The sequence below is a fragment of the Channa argus genome, chromosome 12, assembly GCF_033026475.1.
Source record: "Channa argus isolate prfri chromosome 12, Channa argus male v1.0, whole genome shotgun sequence".
Lineage (NCBI taxonomy): Eukaryota > Metazoa > Chordata > Actinopteri > Anabantiformes > Channidae > Channa > Channa argus.
In genome coordinates this window covers 12,969,632-12,993,575 of record NC_090208.1, presented here as the reverse complement: position 1 = coordinate 12,993,575, position 23,944 = coordinate 12,969,632, and the positions used below count along the sequence as shown (strand labels likewise).

The 23,944-nt window shown below is 40.5% G+C and overlaps 1 protein-coding gene across 2 annotated transcripts; it reads right to left on the bottom strand.

The window, feature by feature from the left end:
• Positions 1-13,719: 13,719 nt before the first annotated feature.
• On the bottom strand, positions 13,720-22,031 carry LOC137138280 (mucin-2-like). 2 transcript variants are annotated; one of them, XM_067525333.1, is made up of 6 exons: positions 21,961-22,031; positions 20,133-20,192; positions 16,706-20,034; positions 16,042-16,103; positions 15,805-15,953; positions 13,720-15,721 (listed from the first exon to the last, which is right to left on the bottom strand). In XM_067525333.1, exons 2-6 carry the CDS (start codon positions 20,173-20,175, stop codon positions 15,633-15,635), a joined length of 3,672 nt encoding a protein of 1,223 aa, XP_067381434.1. In that variant the 5' UTR covers positions 20,176-20,192; positions 21,961-22,031; the 3' UTR covers positions 13,720-15,632. The 2 variants fall into 2 exon arrangements, with proteins under 2 accessions (XP_067381434.1, XP_067381435.1); XM_067525334.1 differs by lacking the exons at positions 13,720-15,721; positions 16,042-16,103 and having other exon boundaries at positions 15,844-15,953.
• Positions 22,032-23,944: the final 1,913 nt, after the last annotated feature.

The window sequence follows — 23,944 nt, the reverse complement described above, 5'->3', positions numbered from 1 at the left end:
CCAAAAACCAAGTCCACTGGTGTCCGGAGCTCCCTCCCAAACATCAGTGTGGCTGGGGTACATTGGCTGGACTCCTGAACAGTAGTCCGGTAAGCCCATAGGACCAGGAGTAGGTGCTGGTCCCAGTCCTTCTGATGCCGGCTGGTTAAAATGGCAAGCTGAGTTGCGAGGGTGCGATTAAACCGCTCCACTAGTCCATCGCTCTGAGGGTGGAGTGGTGTGGTCAGAGTCTTTCTCACCCCGAGCGGCTGGCACACCATGACCATTGGTGCAGCCCACGGGCTGTCCGAGGGCTCGATGATGTCATTGGCCACCATGCTCTCGATCAGTTCCTGTGCGGCTTGGCGTTTCACCAACGGCAGTCTATGGGGCCGCAAGTGAATGGGAGGCGCATCGCCAGTGTCAATGTAGTGCTGCACCAGGCCCGTCCTAGTGCAGTCCTCGTCCCTGGCAGCAAAAATGTCTCCGAAGTCCTGCAGCAGCCTGTTCAGCTGCTGCCGCTGCGCTGCGTCAAGGTGTCCACCGCTCCGCTGCGCTAGCTTCGCAACAGCGGCAGCAGTCTCATCAGAGGGAGGAGCAGAGGCACGGGGGGGTGGCTGTTGGGGTACTCCTGCCCAACCTGGGCTGGAGAGCGATGGTCTCGATGAGGCGGCTGGGGTGCGCTGGCCCTGGCTGTGCAGCTCCCAGAAAGATAGCAGACCCCGGCACGTCGACACAAGCTCCCAAACGGGCCAGCAGATCCAGCCTCCACAGCGTCCCACTGTGGGGCAGTCTATTTGGAGGGGTGGTTGGAAGCGGGATGAGGGGTCCCTCACTGCCTCATCCCGTATCTGTTTCACATCAGTGACTCAGCTCTGGGGCGAGGGCTCGCAGCTAGGCAGTCCCTGGCGAAATGCCCTGGCTCCCCACAGCGGTGGCAGCGATCGTCCCTCATCGTCGTCGTGTGACAGCTGGCTGGGCCCGGCTGGTTACCTCTCCCTCTAGTAACTCCCCGGCAGCCTCCTGGCGGCATCCCGGCGGGCTGCCCTGACTGGCCTGTGCCAGTATGGGGATCGGCCCGGTGCTGAACCAGCCCCCAACACCTCCTCTGCACGCTCGGCTTCTCTCAGGGCCTCTTCCAGTGAGCGGGGTGTGGACAGGTGGACATGTTGGCGAAGCCGCTCTGGTGCTAGCCCCCGCAGAAAGGAGTGGAGGCTCAGTTCCTCTCGGGCTGCAGCCGGAAAGGTGGGGTAGCCACGTTGGGTGTAGAGCTGTACATCAGCGGCGAAAGCCCCCAAGCTCTGTCCGTCAGGTCTGTAGTGGCCAGCTAGCTGCTCTCTGCTCTGCTCGACGGAGGTTCTCTGCCCGAAGCGCCGTTGGAGAGCGGCAGTGATGGCTTGGCGCTCCCGACGATCCTCTGGGAGTAAGTCAGCAAACACCTGCAAGGCAGGACCTTCCATGGCCAGGGCCAGGTGAGTAGCCGTTTCCTCACCGCTCCATCCCCCATGGAGGGCAGCCAACTCGACCTGGGCGAGGTAAGGTTCCAGTGGAGTCAGCCCACTGTAGCGTGGTAGCTTTACTGGCGTTATGGGTAACGGTCCGTGTCTCCCGTGGTCAGGGTTGCAGTGTGTAGACCGGCCCACCCTGGTGCCGTCGGGTCGGCGTGACTCGCTAGCCTTTCGCCGTGCCCCCAGCTTGAGGTGCTCCAGCAGCACACTGCTCTCACGCTCTAACTCGCCTATGCTTCGCTCCATTATGGGGTCTACTAGACGATTAATCCCACTTCTGAAACCAATGTAGCAACCCACGGTTTATGGGAGCTAACTGTGGTAGGCGGTGAAGCTAAAGCTAAGGCTAAGGCTAACCCTAACTGACTTAACTAACCTAATCGGCTAGCTTGGGTGCTAGCAAGCTAACGTCAAACGAACAGCTCAAAATGGCAGGCGGAAGGGAGAACACTTGCGCCCCATATACCGCACAACCCCAAGTGCCTCGAGCTGTTTGACAGAAGCAATCACAACACAGCTCTTGCCTTTTTACAGCTGCCTCCAACCACAGAGATAGCTGAGCTTTATTTTGAACACACACAAAAGTAGCCGATTACCGTGAGGGCCATTCATACACCCATCACCTTCCCTCACGGTGCCGGCTAACACATACACTTTACATAACAAACCTAAATATGTGAACACACCTAATAACACTAACTGTAACGTAATCATTTAACAACATTTAACATTTAAGCAATTAAAGCACAGAACTATTCAGAACACATTTACCCATAATTCCCTCGGGGCAGATTGCATCAGCCCCCACACTAACCCACTTGCTGGGCCGTTACACTGCCCCCCCCCCAAAGAGGGTTCAGTGTCCCCATAACCCTCAGTCACTCAGTCCCACAACAAAAGTCTTTTAACTGTCCCGGCAGAAGTCCAGCATGCGCCGGTCTTTGTAGCGGCCCACTCACCATACCAGGCTCAGCCCCAAGTCCACCATTGTTCATGCTGGCACTGGGAGTGGCCGACAAAAGACACACTAACCCACTTGCTGGGCCGTTACACTATGTTTTAGCCTGCTTTCAGCAGTAAAACTAAACTGGAATTGATACATATGATTTTTTGTCATCTTGAACACTTCACGTTTCTTTCTACAGTTATACAAACTATTTGTCAGATCACAGAATAAATATGTATGATAATATTAATACATAAATGTAAAAACATGGCTAATCATTCAGGACATTGTTCAGAGGCAGCTTTTGTTTTTCTTTCAGAAACTGCTGAATGAGCAGATCTTGCAATTTAAATAAAAAATTACAGTGATCATATGTTTGAGTGAGATGGGTACTTGTCTCCTACACAGATTCACTGGATGTCAAACAGAAGTAAAGAGAAGTATATGTTGGTTGAAAAGGAATGCAATTGCATTTGACTATGTATGTTGGCATTCCAAATTTGAATATAATATCTTGAAATTCTTTACAATAAAATTTGCAGTCCTCAGATTGTCTTTTCATAGGGCAGGATGCAGTGATGAGACTAACCTTGTGATTTACTCCACTTGATATTGCTGCAAATGTTGGAAAAACAAACAAGACATTGCTTTAACATAAACAGTAGTGTATTATTACAGGTATGTCTATGAGGTGTGTCTTTCAAACCAAGGTTGTGCCACAGGTTCCTTTTTTGCAATTAATGTAAATCTGACAGAAAATGACTAATAGTGTGATGGCCTCAGCCAAATCTGGGCTTTGTCTTTGTCCATGTGTGGTTGGCTCTGTTTCAGAAGGTGGAGCTGAGTTTTAGACATGCAGCACACCAGCACACCAGTGTCAATTAGGTTGACATTCCTATAAAGGGGGCCTCAAAGATCTCCTCATGCTCTTCCCCTGGGCCTACTTGTTAAATTCTCTTTGTCCTGTCTACATCCAGACACACTCTTTCACACTACCCATTCAAAACTGCATACAACACTGACTTGCTCACAAACATTGTTTAAATCTCTATGTTTTCAATTAAAACATTTTGAATTATTTGAGAACTTTTTGTGGCCTCCCTTCTTTGTGACGATACACTATGATCACATGATGAATCATGTAACTAACTTCAGGAAGTACGCAAACTGATGTTTAAATAAATGGATGGTATTGATTGTCTTGAAGGTTTTGAAAAACATACTGCAAAGGATAATGATGACTTGTCATAAATAGGCTAAAACATGCATGTGCCAAGTTCCTTCTCATATGATGAAATGCGTTCACACCCACAAACCTAGACACATATTTTTGTTTTTGTTTGTTAACTATTTTCATAGCCTTAGTTTTTACCACACCTACCCATACCACATTGTTGAGATATGAGAAAATTATTTAGGTTAAACCAACCTGCATAATGTGACACACATTATGCAGCTTCCTCAATTAAGACTGGGACAAAGACACGTGAATATCTATTTGACCCAGTACTCCGTAGTTTCAAGCCTTAGCCCAATAGCTAAAGGTTTTTGGCCCTGGCAGACATTGTGATCACTGCTGAATTAACAAAATTTTAGACTTAAATTTTTATATACTACTCAGAAATTACCAAACAATACTACTTTATTCAGATTTTTGACTAACTGATCCTATAGCATAAATCACATGAATCATTCCACATAACAACAAAGCAACAAACTGTTGTTTGACATTGAACCTGCAGACTATAGTCTGTTTGGGAAATGCCTCCACTTTTTACATTCGTCTATCAAAACCACCCGGCAAACTATTCTACTGTGTTAAGTTTCCTGCACCTGTAATTATTTCTCCATGAAACCTGACTGAAATTTCATGCAGTTCATATCAGCAGTGTTTTAAGTTTTTTTTTTAAGTTTTAAGTTAGCATTGATCATTAGATACACTAAGCTAGATCTATTCCCTTTGGTTGATGGACAAATCTACACTATATAAAACGTGGCTACATTTACTAATTAAGGAAAATACTCTTCTACCACTTACAGTAAGAGTCGTACTGTCATGATCTGACACTTCCGTTTCACTTCCTCCCTTTGGACTTTTATTTTTTAGCCCCCTTTCTCCCACTTCCTATTCCTAGTATTGTTCTGTAGCTTTACCGTTCATTATCCCTGTTCCCCTCACTATTTAAGTCCAGCCTTCCCCACAGTTCCCTGCCATATCCTAATCATTTCTCTCCTAGCCAATGCTCTGAACTCTTGGTTCACCTGATCGTAGCAATCCCGACTTCTGTGTGACTTGGTGTGTTTCCATTGCTAGTTTCCTTAGTTATATCCCGTGTGTTCAGTTTATGTTTCACATCCGTGTTTTATTTTATTTCTCAGCCATTTTCACTAGTCCTACTATCACTAATTGTGATAGTCTGCCACAGCACTACCTGTCTCCAAGCCTGCCGGTTGCCCACCATGCTGATCCTGCTCGGTCTGGCTCGGTCAACACCTAACGTGTCCCTGTTTGTCCTGTCCCTGTTTGGAGGAAGGGGTCAGCTGCCGGTCCTCTGGCTCCAGTTCCTGCACCTGCTCCTGCTCGCCCAGTTCCTCCATCTGCTCCTGCTCGCCCAGTTCCTGCAGCTGCTCCTGCTTGCCCAGTTCCTGCAGCTGCTCCTGCTCGCCCAGTTTTTGCACCTGCTCATCCAGTCGCTGTCTTCTAGTTGGCCAGCGCCGCTTCCACTTCCTCTTCTGCTTCTGATCCTGTACCTGTTCCTGTCACCAAGCGGGTCGACGCCGCCACCTCAGCTCCTGTTCTGGTGTGGGTCGACGATGCCACCTCGGTCCAGCCTCCTGGGACCGTGGACACATCCTCTGGCCATCCTGCTCTGGCTTGCCCAGTTCCTGTTCCTGTCCCAGTGCCGAAGTCGGCCGCCATTTGTCCAGGTCCTGCTCCGGTTCCTGTTCTTGTCTCTGGGTCAGCAGTTGCTAGCCCAATTCCTGAGTCTGGTCCTGCTCTGGCACCTGCCTCCAGGCCAGTCAGCACTCCACCCGGCCTCGGCTCAGATCCTGCTACGGCACCTGCCTCCGAGTTGCTCGACGCCTCGACTCTGGTCCTGCTCCTCTATGAGTCTGGTTCTGGTCCTGTTTCTGGTTCTGGGTCGACCAAAGTCTGGCCAAGTTCTCTTTCTGTTCCTGTCCGACCCGGTTCTGATCCTGCTCCTGTCCCTGGCTCTGGGTCAGGGATGGCTTCGCCGGCCTCTCGCCCGGCCGTCGCCGGCCTCTCGCCCGGCCTCCTGCCAGACCTCCTGCCCGGCCCCTAGAGGGCCTCTGCCGTCATTCTCCTCCGGACCCCCACCGCCCACCCGGCTCAGTCTTGGCCTTCTGACTTTTTAAGGCCGTCTGGTATCCGGCCCTTGAAGGGGGGGGTTCTGTAATGATCCGACACTCCAGTTTCACTTCCTCCCTTTGGACCTTTTTATTTTGTAGCCCCTTTTTCCCCACTTCCTATTCCTATTACTGTTCTGTAGGTTTACCGTTCATTATCACGTTCATCATTGTTTGCACCTGTTCCCCTCAATATTTAAGTCCAGCCTTCCCCAGATCCCCATCATTTCACTCCCAGCCAATGCTCTGAACCCCTGTGTTTTGGACTCTTTTGGTCTGAGGTTTGGTGTGTTTCCCTTGTTAGTTAGTTTCCCTAGTTTTAGTCGAGTTAATAGCTTGTGTTTAGCCTTTGTTCAGCGTTCACTGCCTGCCATTTCCCTTTTCTTGTACCCTCCTGTTAGGAGAGCTTTCTGTTAATCATTGAATGTTTTACCAATAAACGAGTTTTGTTTAGTTATTCCCTCTCACAGTTTCCTCACGTGGGTCCGCATTTACCATAATCGGGATACATACGCCCTACTAGCTAAGGGAAAACAATCAGTACACCTTCACAACTGACCTCACTGTGGAACAAGACAAGATACAAAGATAAAGCTAGATAAAACAACAGCTGTTTTTGTGGATTCCACATTCCTAAGTGAACTAACTGGATCTCATTAGCTCCTATGCAGACACAGCTTTGAGGCACATAATCATATATTTTTCTTTATCCTTGTGTTTCTTGATGTAACAAGTTTGTACAAATTCTGTTATTTTCCATAAATAGGTGAAATCTGACTTTCTGTGCTTTACACTTCTTTAGCCACAGCAGATAACATAAATACACACAATCCTATACTGGCTGTAGAGAATTTGTACACAGTCAACCACATTAACACAACCAATGCAAGCACTCACATTTTAAACAAATTGATTACTTTACTGTGATATTTTATTAATTTATTTTACTACACAAAAGCATAGTTGGCCAGGCTACATTGGTGCATTACATTGCTGTATTTATAAGTTTATTCAAAGTTGTAATTTGTCAAGTGACAAACACAAGTTAAACAAAAACATAGCATCACTGCACTGTGTGGAATTCACTGAAAGTCAGTCATCTATGTAAGGAAGGGATTAAATGCACACTAGTTGTGTCAGTAAAGAATTTTCGTAAAGCATAAATAACCTTACTGCATGACTGAAGATACAAACTACCTTTGCTACTAAATAAAAAATAATGCAGTGGTTTGCAAATCATATAAAAGCTACCTCAATGATTTTCTCATCTACTTCCAAAAATTAGCATATTTCTCAAAATCATTAATTTAAAACTTATCTCATTGGTGCAGTTCAGGTGAGTCTTGAGAATATTTTCTGGTCACTTAAACACTGTACTATTTTGCTTTTTTGTGCTGTTTCAGGCATCCAGGATGGAAGTACCTGGGGAAAAAGATTAAGACCAAATCTATCATCGCTGTCATTTAACAAACAAGTACAAATGAAAAGAGATGGATGGCCCTTTTCCAAACATTGTTGTTGATTACAATCAGTTTGTTGGTGTAGTTGATAACTTTTCACTAGATTTCCAGAGAAAAGCTGTGTTGTTGTTGCCAAGGTGGACATTGATTCTCAGAGCCTTTAGATTGTGAAAATGAAATGTGTATTGTATACTGGTGGTAGTGTTGCTTCTGCTGATACTTATTGTCTTATGTTTCATTTGTTTGATTATTGTTTTGTAAAGTGTCCTTGAGTGTTTTGAAAGGCACCTATTAATAAAATGTATTATTACTATCATTATTATTATTGAAGATCAGTTTACAAACCATGGTGTCTCCTTCTAGCTCGTTGTGCCTTGAAGACCTCCAGTGGGAGGCGCCCAAGAGATATTCTTATAAGACGCATGAACATGTCATGTCATGTGCAAAAAGCAGAGAAGTGATTCTGAAGTCCCCACACCAGATACTCTCCTCCACCCCGGCTGTGCCTAGAAATCCTGTCCATGAAAATTAAAACATGTCTTTGACTTCTTACTGAGAATAGGGAACACAACTAAGTCAAAGGGCCGGGTGTTCTTTGGGGGTTTTGTGGCAGTATGGGGCACCAGGGCCGTTGTTACAACCTACTACAATCTACTGTTCCACTATTTCACTGAAAAGTTTTCTAATCCTTTCATGCTGTCTATTCTCCAGCCCTGTGGCTTTCAGTGCACAAGTACCTGCCACAGTTAACCTCATGAAGAATGTAGCTCTGTGTGTGTTTAGGCAGGTATTGAGGATGCTCTTAATGATCTTTGGCATTGAGATATTGACACTGTGCATTCCATAGGTTTAAGGGTTCGTGTTTATGAATTTTTTGATACGGTGTCCTAAAGAGGAGTAACTAAGAATAGCAGAACATTACTACACTGAAAGGGGTAAGAAAAGCTTTTTACACAGGCTTTTGCTTCAACATTCATACATTACATTTCACATCCATTCACCCTCTTAAATTAATATTACACACTTCCACATCTGATCTTTTATGCCGTTTAAATTTTGTCTTGGCCTTTCAAGCAAAGTGGGACATATTGTTTAAAAAATTCTATGTTCTTGCTGATTTTTGTCGGAAAACTTGTATTCTGTTCAGCCACACTTTGTACACAGTGTTACATCAAGAGACATGACATTTTACATGAAGACATATGAAATAACTGAAATAGGAAACTTATTTTACTTATTTTCAATCATTATGTTTCATCATAAACGAGACAGACAATAATTATATGATTAATAAAGGATTTACTGATACAGACATCACTTGGTTAACACTCTTATTGACACATCTTTAAGTAATTTCTCATCAGTCAGTTTTTATTCCATGAGGAAACAAAAAGATGTGGTGTTTATTTTTTACCTTTCTGGTTGTGGTTCTTATTTTATTGTTGTTTTTGTCCTGGCTATAAGTTTAGCTCTGTAGTTCACGCCTCATCTCAAACCTGCCTCTCTCCTCATGCCCTCAGCTTAAGAAATATTTCTTCAGGCTTTTCTTGAGGCATAGTTTGACATTTTAGTTTATTGTAGGTTGTGACTGTGTGGGATGTTAGTATTTTTGACCTTTTTGACAACAGTGAAAGACACAGAGCATAAAGTTCAGCTGAACTGGTTGTGCTGCATGTAAGATTTCTGTGTTTACACTAACAGGTGTATTTGTGGATAAAGGTGTATGTATTGTTTTTGCATGTAGATAAGCTGTTCTCAGTTAAGCTGCTAAATGTGGAGTAAGATCCAGACAATGTTATAGTAAAAGGAACTGCTTTTCATTGTGTTACAGGTGATCCAGGAAGGCTTTGAGTCAAATGTATTACTTTGTACTTCATAAGTTCTCATGCATCAAGTATTCATCAAGTGACCATTTTAGATACATTGTTACATTTACTGAAGGCTACATTAGTCTATTCTGTGTGTTTTGTCTCGCAGTGTATGTGTGTGTGTTTGTCTAGATGCCCTTTTCACAACAGGATCAGGCTTTGTTAAATGTGGAATGCTGGTTCCCAACCTGTGGTGTCTGGAGCTATAGGTGTGGCTGGTACAGCAGTCACAAATATGTTTGTGTGTGAATAAGTAATGAGCGCAGATGTGATTTTTGCAGGGTTGCTGAAAGGGCAGTATCCATTGTAGCTGAATTATGTAAATGGTTGGGTGACCACAGTAAACTCCACGCACACAAAATGGCTTTTAAAAGAATTTGAGCAAGGCTCGCCCTTCTAACCTATTCTCTAATTCAGAGAAGAGCAGTTTTATTTATTGTAATTTCACAGTGATGACCTGAAGTGCTGAGGAAAGAGTGGTGGAGGGTATAGATATAGTACATTTATTAACTGCACATTAAATAACTAACAGTGGTAATTGTACTTTGCCACTTGTTTTACATTCACTCTAAGTAGCCATGAAATTGAAAAACAGAGGCTTGAACAGATAGAACGGTCACTATAATATATATATACACATATACATGTACTGTGTAGGGAAGGAAGGTCACATCTTTGACTTTCAGTCAGATCAACATGCATTTTTTTGCATCAAATTAAACAAACCTTCTCAAAAGGAGTTGTGAAATACACACATTGCTAAATATTTACAAAAATATTTTTGGTAAAACAAAATTACACTTTATATTCATGTAAACTAAAGATGGTAATGTTTGCGTACATAAGTATACTTTACCTGTGTTCTGACAGCCTGTACACACTGCAGTGCAAGACTTCTCTCTAACCCAAGACAGTGTTGAACTACAATACGATCATCTTCCTATCCTCTTGAGTGCTCTGCAGATTCATGCATTTCTTCAGCTTCTCATCTTATTTTCCACAGTCTACAGCTGAAGGCCCGTACAAACAAGTACATCAGTGGAATTTATAGTGCTCGTTGTTCTCGGTAATGCAAAAGGAAGCATCACCAACTTCTGTTAAGATAGATATCTAGTGTAGGCTAAAGCTGTGGAGATGTAACACGAGGTTTTTCATTGTCTTCTCAATCAAATCAGGGTTATGCAAAGTGAAAATGTAGTCTCACCACTGTAAAGTCTAAAGGCGATTTACTTTTTGATTTAAAAGAAGCAGTTGCACCTTAATGATCATTGATTTGTTTTTGGTTCATTATTTCTTCTTTGCTTCATTTACTGTTGGAACCTTTTGGTAGTTCTGTACCAGTAAGTCAAAATGGTGACCAGCCCTTGAGAAAATCAATTTAGATCGCTTTTATGCTTACAAAACATACCAGTACTTAATGCCAGTGTATAACTGACATAACTAATAACTGAAAAAATATTTGTTTTTTTTCTTTTGGTAGTTACAATGTGTCTTTAGAGTTTTAGTCTTGGTGTTTAGAGTTAGGTTGTCTGTAGGCTATGCTTACTTTTCTTCTTTTGATTAAAAAGTTTTCACTCTTTATAGATGCAACTTTTTTATTTTATTTTATTATTTGTCCTTTCGGCTTATCACGTGAGTTCAGGGTCGACACAGCGGATCATTGTCCGCATGTTTATTTGGCACAGTTTTTACACCGGATGCTCTTCCTGACGCAACCCTCCCCAATTTCTACCCTGCAAAAATCACACAGTGGACTGGCACTGCACAGCTGGGTATGAGAATGGGTTGTTAGGGGTCCTTCAACATATAGCCGGGACCGGGGATCGAACCACTGACCCTTTGGTCAGTGGACGACTGTGGTGTGTGTGTTTTTTTATGAATAGATTAAAAATTGTGTCCATTAAAGATCAATAACAGTGACTTCTTAAAGCGAGTGAACTGGATAACAAAACATTCCTCTGTGGCACCTTAGTTGGCCTTGTTACCCAACTCATAGATCTTTGCCAAAACCAGCCCTTTTAGAGTTGACTAATTTAACCACAGAAAAAAGTCACTTGAAACCACACATTATCAAAGGGTCATTCTTAAAACACATTTTTTTGCATGAGATCTCATCATAGAATATATATCAATGATCCAAGTGGTGGGATGGACTCATGTATTCACGCAAACTTGTCACAGCCAATTATGCACATTTTTCTTCCCTTTGTTGTCTCTCCTCTCCACATCTGTCTCCACCTCTGTCCTTCACTAGAACATTTAATTTTAAAGGGCAGCCTACCCAATTTTCAAGTTTAGTTTAGAGTGTAAATATACAATAATGCTTTTAAACTTCTCTCTTACTTCCCTATTTTAAAATATTTATCTAATAATATTTATTCTTATGGCTGAAAAATGCCTCAAGACAACATAACCCAGAGACGTTTTACATCATCAGGAGTTCAGATAATATCTGGGGGAGCTCTGGAATAGCAGGTTGACTATGATCTCAACCTCCAAGTGATTCATTGACCTTCATTAAGTGAATCATTTGTGATCTCTTTAACAATAAGTAAAACACCCAGACACTAAAAAACACAGCTCTTAATTTTACAACAGATTCGCAGCATCCTGACTGGACATCAGGAAGCCCAAAGCAGTTAACATGAATTTAAATATTTAAAATCAAAAAATATCACATCTAAGAAGATAAAATTCCTTTTTCAAAATGATTGAAAAGTGTTGTTGAACTCCATTTTCCTGAATTTAATATCTAAAATCAGGGGAGAAATGCGATGCTAGAAAATATACAAGTTATAATAACACTTTTATTTAAAAGAATAGTAACAAAATAGTAATAGAACAGTTTTCACTTTACCCATTGTTCCAGTTTTACCACTAAGGTTCATTATAGGGGGCTATACGTTTTCATCATATCTTAAAAACTGTAACTGTCAGAGTAATGTGTAATGAATCTGCTATGTTATGACTGTTATAACTATGGGTAGGTTTCTCAGTTGGCTTTGAATGGTTGGAATGAGAAAGGCCGTCCAGGTGAAGCTACCAGGTGAAAGCTGGATTATCTATAATACTTTATGGATGAGCAAATACTACTTTTTGGGTAACATACACAGTTATCATTTAATATACATTTTACAGGTTGTGCCTTGGTGACAATGGACAAGTACAGTGATCAAAATGAGTTGAATATGGTTACATTAAAGATGTAAACAGGTTATTTGGGGATAAATGTTCTGATTGGACCGTTCATGTGCAGTCTGTTCACAAAACAACTGTGAAATTATAGTTGCAACTAAAATACATAGTGTAATTTGCTGCAAGATTTTTTTATTTGAACATCAAGTTGCTGACATCTAATTTTGTATACGTCAGATTGTCAAATAAGGAAGCAGTGATCTCATTGTTGGATGTCAATTTCCCTAATATATATTTCAATTTTATTGTTTTAAATACTGCCAAATAATTTCAAAAATAATCTCAAGGCACTTATTCATTAGTAATGGAACCTTACAGGATGTGAAAAATCCTACATCATGCCTTTTTTATGCCATGGTCTTTTAGTCATGTTTGTAAAATTTAGATATTTCAGTTAGAACTTTGTTTTTTCATCATTTTCATGACATTTTTTTGTGCTCAAATACGCTTTAAAAATGTATTGATTTGCATTATTTTGTAGGATTTGTGATTTATTTCAGAAAAACCAACAAAAGATAATTGAAACACAAAATTACCTCGGTGTTTCCATACTTTTTTTGCTACTGTACATAATATAAAACGGGAAAATAATTCTTACCTCAGTTGTTTTTTACATCTGGCACTGAAAATTACAAAATAGTAGCTGTCTCAAGACATATCCAATACTTCATTCTGATTTTTGCAGGGACTGTCAACATCTGTGGTTTTACGATTTCACTTTTGTTCTGGATCACTCAGGGCTTTTTTGAGTATCCCAAGATTTCTGGTTAAGTTTGAGGTCAAACTTTTGTCAGACCGTGTCATTAACTCTGTGTTATGTCATTAACTCTGTGTGTTCTCTCCTGTAGTTGTCTTTGTCCTCCTCTGTCCCCTCTCTCTGTCCCTTTCTGCACGTGTCCCCCGGCTTTGAAGCTGTGTCTTCCAGCGTGCAGCTACTGGTCCTACCAATCTACCCGATGTTTTGTTGCTCTGTTCTTTTCTCTCTCCCCTTTCCACTCACCCCAACCGGTCGAGGCAGATGGCCGTCCACCCTGAGCCTGGTACTGCTGGAGGTTTCTTCCGTTAAAGGGAGTTTTTCCTCTCCACTGTTGCCTACGGCTTGCTCCAGGGGGAATTGTTGGGTTCTCTTTATACATCTTTATAATCTTGACTTTATTCTGTAAAGTGCCCTGAGATGACTATGTTGTGAATTGGCGCTATATAAATAAAGTTGAATTTAATTGAATTGAATCTGCACACTATCAGCCTATCAGCCGATTTACATATATTCTTCACTCACTTCCCTCCAAAAGTATTGGAACAGTATTTTTGCTGTAGACTGAAAACATTTGGGTTTGATGTCAAAACATAAATATGAGACAAGAGATCAACATTTCAGCTTTTATTTCCAGGTACTTATATCTGGATCTGATACACAACTTAGAAGATAGCATATTTAGTTTGAACCCACTGTGAGCAAAAGTACTAGAACACTGTTGCCCAGGTGTGTCCTATGAAATTGATTATTAGGATAATAAATAGCACTAAATGTCTACACTGAGTTTCAGATTTGGGTTTTGCCTGTTCAGACTGCATTGATAGCTGAGAGGTGTAACCAACATGAAAACCAGAGATCTGTCTGTATTGGTGAAAATCAAGCAATTACTGAAAACTGAGAGAAGATGAAAAACCAATCAGAGCCATTGCACAAACATTGGTCATAGCCAGTACAATCATTTGAAATGTGCTGAAGAAGAAACAAACCCCTGGTGTAATAAGCAAAAGATGTTTAACAGGTAGGACAACAGAAACATTATTAGAGCTTTAAAGAAAGACCAGGAAAACAACTGTTAGTGACAGCAACAATCTCCAGAGGGCAGGAGTGAGGGTATCTCAATCTACTGTTCATAGTAGATTGTATCTTCTAAGTTGTGTATATGTAAATATCTCGAAATGTTGATCTCTTGTCCCACTTTCATCTTTTGATGTCCAACCCAAATGTTTTCAGCCTACAGCAAAAATAATGCAATTGGCCTAAATGTTCCAATACTTTTAGTGGGGAGTGTAGTTATGTGTATTAAAGTTGTCATATTTATTATGTTCTTAAATACAATAATCCCTCTGTTCTCCACAATGAGACATTTGTATTAACAATCACAACATTGATCATTTTGAGGCGTCATTTGGCTGACTTTATCATGTCTCATCCACACCAGGATCTGACTGTAAACTCTTAGTCTGTGAGTCAGAGTGAAGTTGTCACCACCCATCGAGCTTTGTGTTTTATGGGATTGATGAGGCTTATTTCTTCAGTTGAAAGCAGTGTCACTGGAATTGGTTCCTCATGCTCTCACAAAAACTTGTTTGAGGTACACAATAACTCCAAAAGGTGAATAAGTAGCTGAAAAATTTGAAACGGACATCTCATCTCACTTAAGGATTTCACATGTTAATATCACATGTAATTGCTTCCTTTAAAAGTGAATTGTTTTAATAGCATGCAGAAATTGTTCAGTGCGTTCATAATGAATGCTTTCCACTTCTACACAGGTCCTTTTTGAAAAATAAAAAAAAATCATGATCTGAAAGAAAGACAACCTGTTTAAATAAGAGATTAATTTTTAAGAAAAACTGTTTTCTGTTTCTTCCTTAACAATCCTTAATCACTGAGAAGAGCTGGTTTTGAAAATATGTTTTATATAATAATGAGACAGGTTTACATTTTCTAGACATACCTTTCTTTAATGGAAGCATTTTCAATATACAGTGATTTTGTATGTATCACTGTAGTAAAACAACATTATAATGAATAATTAAATAAATATGTTGATTTTTTTATTCTGTATTCCCTTATACAAAGTAAAGTTCAGTTGCTAAGATAAACAATTGAATAATAATACTAATACATAATAATAAAACAAGTGACAGTTTTTTCTGTCTCTTTCAGAAATGTTACTGAATGAGCAGATCTTGCAGAAAGTAAACTCCGATGAAATTATTATTATTATTGATTCTATTTTTTTAAATTATACCTTAACTTAAATTTGTATTTAAAAATTATTTTTGATGTGTCAATGTTATTACAGTTATTGTATCAATGTTAAGTAATGTATTACAGTGGGTTAGGTACATCCCTCCCTCATAGATGGGCTTCTGATGTTAAACAGTGTGAGTGTTTGTTGAATAGTGTGTTTAATTTTTAATACATATTATCTTAAATTGTATTCCTTCAAATTGGTCTTGGATTTTCAATGAGAACAAAGTCCTTTCTCATACCAGTTATACCAGTGATTTCTAATGGGATTTCACATGAGCATCAGCATTGACACTATTGACGGTTTGTCAGCAGCCATGACAGCAGCACCAGACAGGACGCAGTGATGAGACTGATCCTGTGACTTACTCCACTTGATGTTGCTGTAAAGGTTGACAACAACTGTAAGACAAACAGTTGTGTAGCATTGTAAATATTTAGTAAGGCAGCATTTAGTGTCGCTTACCTGTGCCATTCACAAAGATGGAGTTAGCATCAATGGTAAAGACTGTGATGTTTGCAGCTGCTGTAACTAAAACGTTTGCAATTTCATTGGGGTTGGGGGCAGATCCAGATGAAAATCCGATGCTCAAGCTGTTGTTGATTGATCCATTACTGCAAAGGAAAGCCACAATTATATTGCATTATTCACTGTGATGACCAATGTTCTTAAGATTCTGTCTGAATATCAATAGAAAACTACCTGTATCCAATCACTTCCATGAGGACGTATGTAGAAAATGCAGATTTGTAGTAAGGGCCAAGCTGCAGAAAAAGAAGCAAAATGTGCGTTAAGTAAATTTACTTTATTTGAATTATTTTCTTCAATTTTGCATTCTGTTTATAATTATAAGCATCACACAATAGCACTTATTCCTATTTCCCAGTTAATGCCATTTTTAGTTTCTTCATTAACTACTGCATATTTATTTTTTCTTATTTTGTGTAATATGTAAAATACAAACACTGAAATGGTAATTTAGACCTGTTAAATGAGACTTATAATAAAAAATTCTAAACAATTGTATATTAGAAAAAGATAGAGGTGTTTTAATTTATCTGATTGCTTCGATTCACTATTAGTCTACAATGTAATTCAGAGGAATTCGATGTGTGTCGGGCCCACAATTGGTGTATTGTGCATTAGTCAGTAAATTTAGAATACCTACCTGATGCTTATGCATTGTTTATTCTGAATACTTAGATTACTTAGTTTACAAAGCCTGTTTTTCATACATCCCAATCAGTCAGTATTGGTTATTATATAATAATGCACAGAAAACAACTGTGCCCATAACTGGGACATTTTAGATACAGTATCTTCCAAAAATATCTTCACTATGCTCTACATTACGAGGGATACGTACTGTTGAAATGATCTTTGATGTACGACTTCTAGCCTCTTGGGATGAAAGATTCCGCAAGTCATTTGTAAATGTCTCTTTAGTTTTGAAACTCATATATGTAGTTGTGGCTGGCTGAAGAGTTGAGGTAGTTGTCGATGCAGATGTTGTGTATGTGAGGGATGATGTAGTATCAGTAGCTGTTGTTTTATTAGCATTCGTGGCTGTTGTTGCACCACTGGTTGTAGTTAGTGGAGTTGCAGTTGTTGTAGCTGCATCAGTTGTTGCTGCTTCAGTTTTTGTAGTGGCTTCATTTCTTGTTGTTGCTACAGTTATGGTGGCAGCAGCTGTAGTTGTTGGAGCTGTAGTTGTAGTTGCTGCTAAAGTTGTTGTAGCTGTAGTTGTTGCTGCTACAGTTGTTGTGGCAGCAGTTGTAGTTGTTGGAGCTGCAGTTGTAGCAGCATCTGTAGTTGTTGGAGCTGTAGTTGTTGATGCTGTTACAGTTGTTGTAGCAGCAGCTGTAGTTGTTGGAGCTGCAGTTGTTGCTGCTACAGTTGTTGTGGCAGCGGTTGTAGTTGTTGTAGTGGCAGCTGTAGTTGTTGGAGCTGTAGTTGTTGCAATATCGGTTGTTGTGGCAGCAGCTGGAGTTGTTGGAGCTGCAGTTGTTGTAGCAGCAGCTGTAGTTGTTGGAGCTGCAGTTGTTGTAATATCGGTTGTTGTGGCAGCAGCTGGAGTTGTTGGAGCTGCAGTTGTTGTAGCAGCAGCTGTAGTTGTTGGAGCTGTAGTTGTTGCTGCTACAGTTGTTGTGGCAGCAGTTGTAGTTGTTGTAGTGGCAGTTGCTGCAGTTACATCAGTTGTTACTGTTGCTACAGTTGTTGTGGCAGCAGTTGTAGTTGTTGGAGCTGCAGTTGTTGTAGCAGCAGCTGTAGTTGTTGGAGCTGCAGTTGTTGTAGCAGCAGCTGTAGTTGTTGGAGCTGTAGTTGTTGCTGCTACAGTTGTTGTGGCAGCAGTTGTAGTTGTTGTAGTGGCAGCTGTAGTTGTTGGAGCTGTAGTTGTTGTAATATCGGTTGTTGTGGCAGCAGCTGGAGTTGTTGGAGCTGCAGTTGTTGTAGCAGCAGCTGTAGTTGTTGAAGCTGTAGTTGTTGCTGCTACAGTTGTTGCGGCAGCAGTTGTTGTTGTTGTAGCAGCAGCTGTAGTTGTTGGAGCTGTAGTTGTTGTAATATCGGTTGTTGTGGCAGCAGCTGGAGTTGTTGGAGCTGCAGTTGTTGTAGCAGCAGCTGTAGTTGTTGTAGTGGCAGCTGTAGTTGTTGGAGCTGTAGTTGTTGTAATATCGGTTGTTGTGGCAGCAGCTGGAGTTGTTGGAGCTGCAGTTGTTGTAATATCGGTTGTTGTGACAGCAGTTGGAGTTGTTGGAGCTGCAGTTGTTGTAGCAGCAGCTGTAGTTGTTGGAGCTGTAGTTGTTGCTGCTACAGTTGTTGTGGCAGCAGTTGTAGTTGTTGTAGTGGCAGTTGCTGCAGTTACATCAGTTGTTACTGTTGCTACAGTTGTTGTGGCAGCAGTTGTAGTTGTTGGAGCTGCAGTTGTTGTAGCAGCAGCTGTAGTTGTTGGAGCTGCAGTTGTTGTAGCAGCAGCTGTAGTTGTTGGAGCTGTAGTTGTTGCTGGTACAGTTGTTGTGGCAGCAGTTGTAGTTGTTGTAGTGGCAGCTGTAGTTGTTGGAGCTGTAGTTGTTGTAATATCGGTTGTTGTGGCAGCAGCTGGAGTTGTTGGAGCTGCAGTTGTTGTAGCAGCAGCTGTAGTTGTTGAAGCTGTAGTTGTTGCTGCTACAGTTGTTGCGGCAGCAGTTGTTGTTGTTGTAGCAGCAGCTGTAGTTGTTGGAGCTGTAGTTGTTGTAATATCAGTTGTTGTGGCAGCAGCTGGAGTTGTTGGAGCTGCAGTTGTTGTAGCAGCAGCTGTAGTTGTTGTAGTGGCAGCTGTAGTTGTTGGAGCTGTAGTTGTTGTAATATCGGTTGTTGTGGCAGCAGCTGGAGTTGTTGGAGCTGCAGTTGTTGTAGCAGCAGCTGTAGTTGTTGAAGCTGTAGTTGTTGCTGCTACAGTTGTTGCGGCAGCAGTTGTTGTTGTTGTAGCAGCAGCTGTAGTTGTTGGAGCTGTAGTTGTTGTAATATCGGTTGTTGTGGCAGCAGCTGGAGTTGTTGGAGCTGCAGTTGTTGTAGCAGCAGCTGTAGTTGTTGTAGTGGCAGCTGTAGTTGTTGGAGCTGTAGTTGTTGTAATATCGGTTGTTGTGGCAGCAGCTGGAGTTGTTGGAGCTGCAGTTGTTGTAGCAGCAGCTGTAGTTGTTGGAGCTGTAGTTGTTGTAATATCGGTTGTTGTGGCAGCAGCTGGAGTTGTTGGAGCTGCAGTTGTTGTAGCAGCAGCTGTAGTTGTTGTAGTGGCAGCTGTAGTTGTTGGAGCTGTAGTTGTTGTAATATCGGTTGTTGTGGCAGCAGCTGGAGTTGTTGGAGCTGCAGTTGTTGTAGCAGCAGCTGTAGTTGTTGGAGCTGCAGTTGTTGTAATATCGGTTGTTGTGGCAGCAGCTGGAGTTGTTGGAGCTGCAGTTGTTGTAGCAGCAGCTGTAGTTGTTGCTGCTACAGTTGTTGTGGCAGCAGTTGTAGTTGTTGTAGTGGCAGTTGCTGCAGTTACATCAGTTGTTACTGCTGCTACAGTTGTTGTGGCAGCGGCTGTAGTTGTTGGAGCTGCAGTTGTTGTAGCAGCAGCTGTAGTTGTTGGAGCTGCAGTTGTTGTAATATCGGTTGTTGTGGCAGCAGCTGGAGTTGTTGGAGCTGCAGTTGTTGTAGCAGCAGCTGTAGTTGTTGAAGCTGTAGTTGTTGCTGCTACAGTTGTTGCGGCAGCAGTTGTTGTTGTTGTAGCAGCAGCTGTAGTTGTTGGAGCTGTAGTTGTTGCTGCTACAGTTGTTGTGGCAGCAGTTGTAGTTGTTGTAGTGGCAGTTGCTGCAGTTACATCAGTTGTTACTGTTGCTACAGTTGTTGTGGCAGCAGTTGTAGTTGTTGGAGCTGCAGTTGTTGTAGCAGCAGCTGTAGTTGTTGAAGCTGTAGTTGTTGTAATATCGGTTGTTGTGGCAGCAGCTGTAGTTGTTGGAGCTGCAGTTGTTGTAGCAGCATCAGTTGTTGTTGCTGCTGCAGTTATTGTAACATCAGTTGTTGCTGCTACAGTTGTTGTTAACTCTACAGTTGTTGTGACAGCAGCTGTAGTTGTTGGAGCTGCAGTTGTTGCTGCTATAGTTGTTGTTGCTGAATCAGCTGTTGTTACAGTTGTTGTGGTTTGAGTGGTGACTGGGACAGTAAAAAGCTCAAATGCCACTGTTTAAATAGAAGAATGAGTAATGTTGTTTTACTTAAAAAAACACCTTTTTTCTTTTCAAACACCTTTGTTTTGAATTACAATTTCAATAACTTACCTGTAAGTATCAGCAAACTTGATGAGACTTGTCCAAAATCCATTGTTTCTGCTATTAAACCTACAAGATTTGACAGTATAGAGAGTGAATCACAAATGCAGTTTGTCTCCACAAGTTTTTATAGCTCAGTTTGAAATAATGCATGTGGTCTGATGTTGGCTGAAGCCTGCCCGAAGAAAATGTTATGTGATGAGACTGCTCCATATACGATTATTTACACTTGTTCATATATGAACATGAATACACTGAAGAATTCAAAGTCTGCTAAGTGCACTGGGATTTTTGCTATTAAAACAGTCTGATAAGTAGTGTGTGCTATTGATGCTGTTGCTGCTAATTCTGTTAAGACAGGACTAGTGAGAATGCTTTTAGCCTCTGCAAGCCTGTCTACCACTAATGTATGAAGAAGCAACACAACACATAGTAACATATCAAGTTTGAGTGTCCAACAGGATGTCAGTAATGTCACTTGTAAATGGTCTGCACTTATATAGCGCTTTTCTACCTATTGGCACTCAAAGCGCTTAACACTGCTTCTTATTTACCCATTCACACTCACAATCACACACACACACACAGATGGGGGAGCTATTATGCAGCTGGCCAACGCTCACCGGGAGCAACTAAGTTGGGGTTCAGTGTCTTGCTCAAGGACACTTCGACATGTGACCGGAGGAGCCGGGGATTGAACTAACAATTGTGAGATTGGTGGACAACCGCTCTACCTTCCTGCGCCACAGCCGCCCCACTTGTGGCATTTATTAAAATGTTCTGCATATTTGTGAAATACAGTTCAATTTTTCGGTTACATATTATTATTATTTTACTCTTAACTATTCTTTACTTTTAATAATGTTACAATTTATGTATGGTCTTATAAATTGTCCTGCCCCATTGAACCATCATTATGAAACTGTAACTTAAAAAAACCCATCAAAATAGTATTCTTTGAGAAAATTCTGAATTTATTTATCTGCTAGTGTTTATTCAAGCCCTTGTAAACCATTTTTTTGGAGAATGACACTAGTGTTATAGTCATTTTGAGTCATAGTTGCCCAATCACACACTTGTTATTGGGTGCTGAACAATGCACAAAGCTGAGCTGAACTACTCATTATTAAAAAATGGCAAATCTTCAATGTAGAAATGTTACTAGGTTCATAGTGTTTGTATGTAAATGCCCTGGTTTTTCAAGATGGTTATGAAAAACTAAACATACTCTGCATTTTATTTGTGTAGTATTTGTTATTGATAAATGTCAAATAGTCGGATTCTTTATTTATTTTATAAAAACAGAGTGAAGAATTAAGGAATCAGTAATAGGAAAAAAGATGACGCAGTTAATTCATGTTTAGAAGGACACCTTATATTGTGTAACAGATGTTGAAATATATTTGTAATAATTGATCATGTCAATTAATTTTCTTTAAATTTTCTTAACTAAAATAATATCGTTCAGTGCCATACCTAATCTCACTCCAAATAAAAAAAAAATTTAATGTAGCAAATATAGGGTTTAATGTAGGATGGTTGTACAAAAATTATTATATTTTTGTACTGCAACAAAGAGGAGTGCACTATTGAAACTTTTTGCATGTTACTTAAACTAATACATATGATAAAACGTAGTAATAATTGGAAGTAATATTTTCTATGCTGAAATGTCTTTTAGAGAAAAAATAAACTGTATATGTTACAATAACCTAAAAAGCTGTGTTGCCTGTTTTGTGTGTCGCCTGAAAAACTTACTAAACTGACATATACTGTAGTTTAATAAAAATAGAATTACAAATAATAGAAACAGAATTTAAGCAAAAACTGTACTTACCCCAAGCAATATTCAAAATCAAAATCAAAAAATTTTGTCGGCTTATAGAAGCTCCTTTGGTTCCTCAGTGTATTGAATGTGATGCACCTGTTGCTGCTTTCTTATATATCAGCTGTCGGGTCAAACCATGTGACTGATATCTGGTGAGTAAATCAGTGGAAATCAAACAAAGACAAAACAAATGCCCTTTATCTTCACATTCACATATTCACATTCACATATCAGTTTTATGAATAACAAAACTAAACCCATCATTTTCTACATAGTACAAAATACTGGCTGTATCATTCACATGATAACTAATTTAAACTGCGCAAGTGGCCAAAATGTCATCAAAATACTGAAAATATTTTTGACTACATTATTACTATAATTTATTATATTATTTTACTGTACAAATACATATCTATTTTCATGGGTGCACCTGGATTTTTTTGTTATCTCCCTCTTTTAGAGTTAAAGTTTCTAATCAAATGACAAACAGTTTTGGCAAAACATCATGGGGAAGAAAAACAGAGGTTTAGTAGTGATGTCACACCTTTAACGTTAACATAGAATCGAAATTTTGTATTAATGGAAATTCACTGGTTGGATGAGATTACTAAATGATACACTATTGTTGTGACCTCAGCAGGACTTAGTAAAGGGTTTTGCAAAGCAATTCCCTAACAGCAGATCAAGCTGATAACATTATTTTTGTTGCACAATCAGACAATAGACGATGACTGCAAGCATTTTCGAAATGTTTAAATAATATTATGCCTATGCTTTTTGTTTTTACTGATTCACTGTCTGTCAGTGTGCATTTTATTTTTGTGCATTTGTATTATTTTTATTGTCAACAAATCCCATAAAAGGACTTAAGCTTGTAACACTTTGTGAGAAGTCAGAAGTAGTATTCTGTCTTACTAGTTGCCCTAATTGTAGGATCACTCAATTTTTGAGTACGACCTGCTCTACGTTGATGTTTTGCATGTGCCACATTTCTTCCAATGATTTAACTGTAGTCTATAAGATATTCAGGGACGTGGAAATGTTCTTGTATTAATCCCATCCTGTAATTTTATAAAATATTCTTTTTATTCAATAATCTTTTCACTGACTACTTCACAGTGTACTGATTTACTGTTCAACCAACTGTGTGATTTTTAATCTTTACAAATTTAGAATACTTTGTGGGCAGCACAGTGGTGGAGTAGTTGGCGCTGCCACTTCACAGCTACAAGGTCCCCAGTTTAAATCCACTCATCAACTGTGGCCTGTCTGTGTGTAGTTTGCATGTTCATCCCGTGCTTGAGTATGTTATGTCCGGGTTCTCCAGTTTCCTCCCACAGTCCAAAGACATGCATGCTAGTGGCTTTATACTTTTTATAGATCTCATTTCACTTTGACCCATAAGAGGCTTTTGAATATTTTTTTTCCAAAAGCTAAATTGCATTGTCCATGATTCAATAGTGTGATTAAAAAAAGGTGAAAACTTCAAAGAGGTTGAATACTTTGGATAAACCCTGTAATGGATGTGAGAACCTCAGAAACAATGTTAGATGAGTTGGAGGTTACATGTTACTACTTTGTGTTTTGTCTTGGAACGAGTGAGCAGATTCAATTGTTACCATAGAATCCATTTGTGTGAAAGTTGTAATCCTTGTTTCGTTTAACTATGACGTCTGAGGCCTTGGGTGTGGCTGACATAGCAGTCACAAATATGTCTGCGGGTAAATCAACGAACTACACATTGTAGTTATAGAACCAACCTATTCTACACTTTTTATTAAAACGAATCACAAGCCACACGGGAATCGCTTTATTAAACCAGGGGCAGATAGGCTGTTAGTCCCTCCATCCTTGGCAGATCCTTCTTTCCTGTTTCCGGGTCACTACTCGTGCGGTCGACCAGTCGGTGCATTTACATTTTACATTTACATTTAGTCATTTAGCAGACGCTTTTATCCAAAGCGACTTACAAGTGAGGTACAAGGCAAGC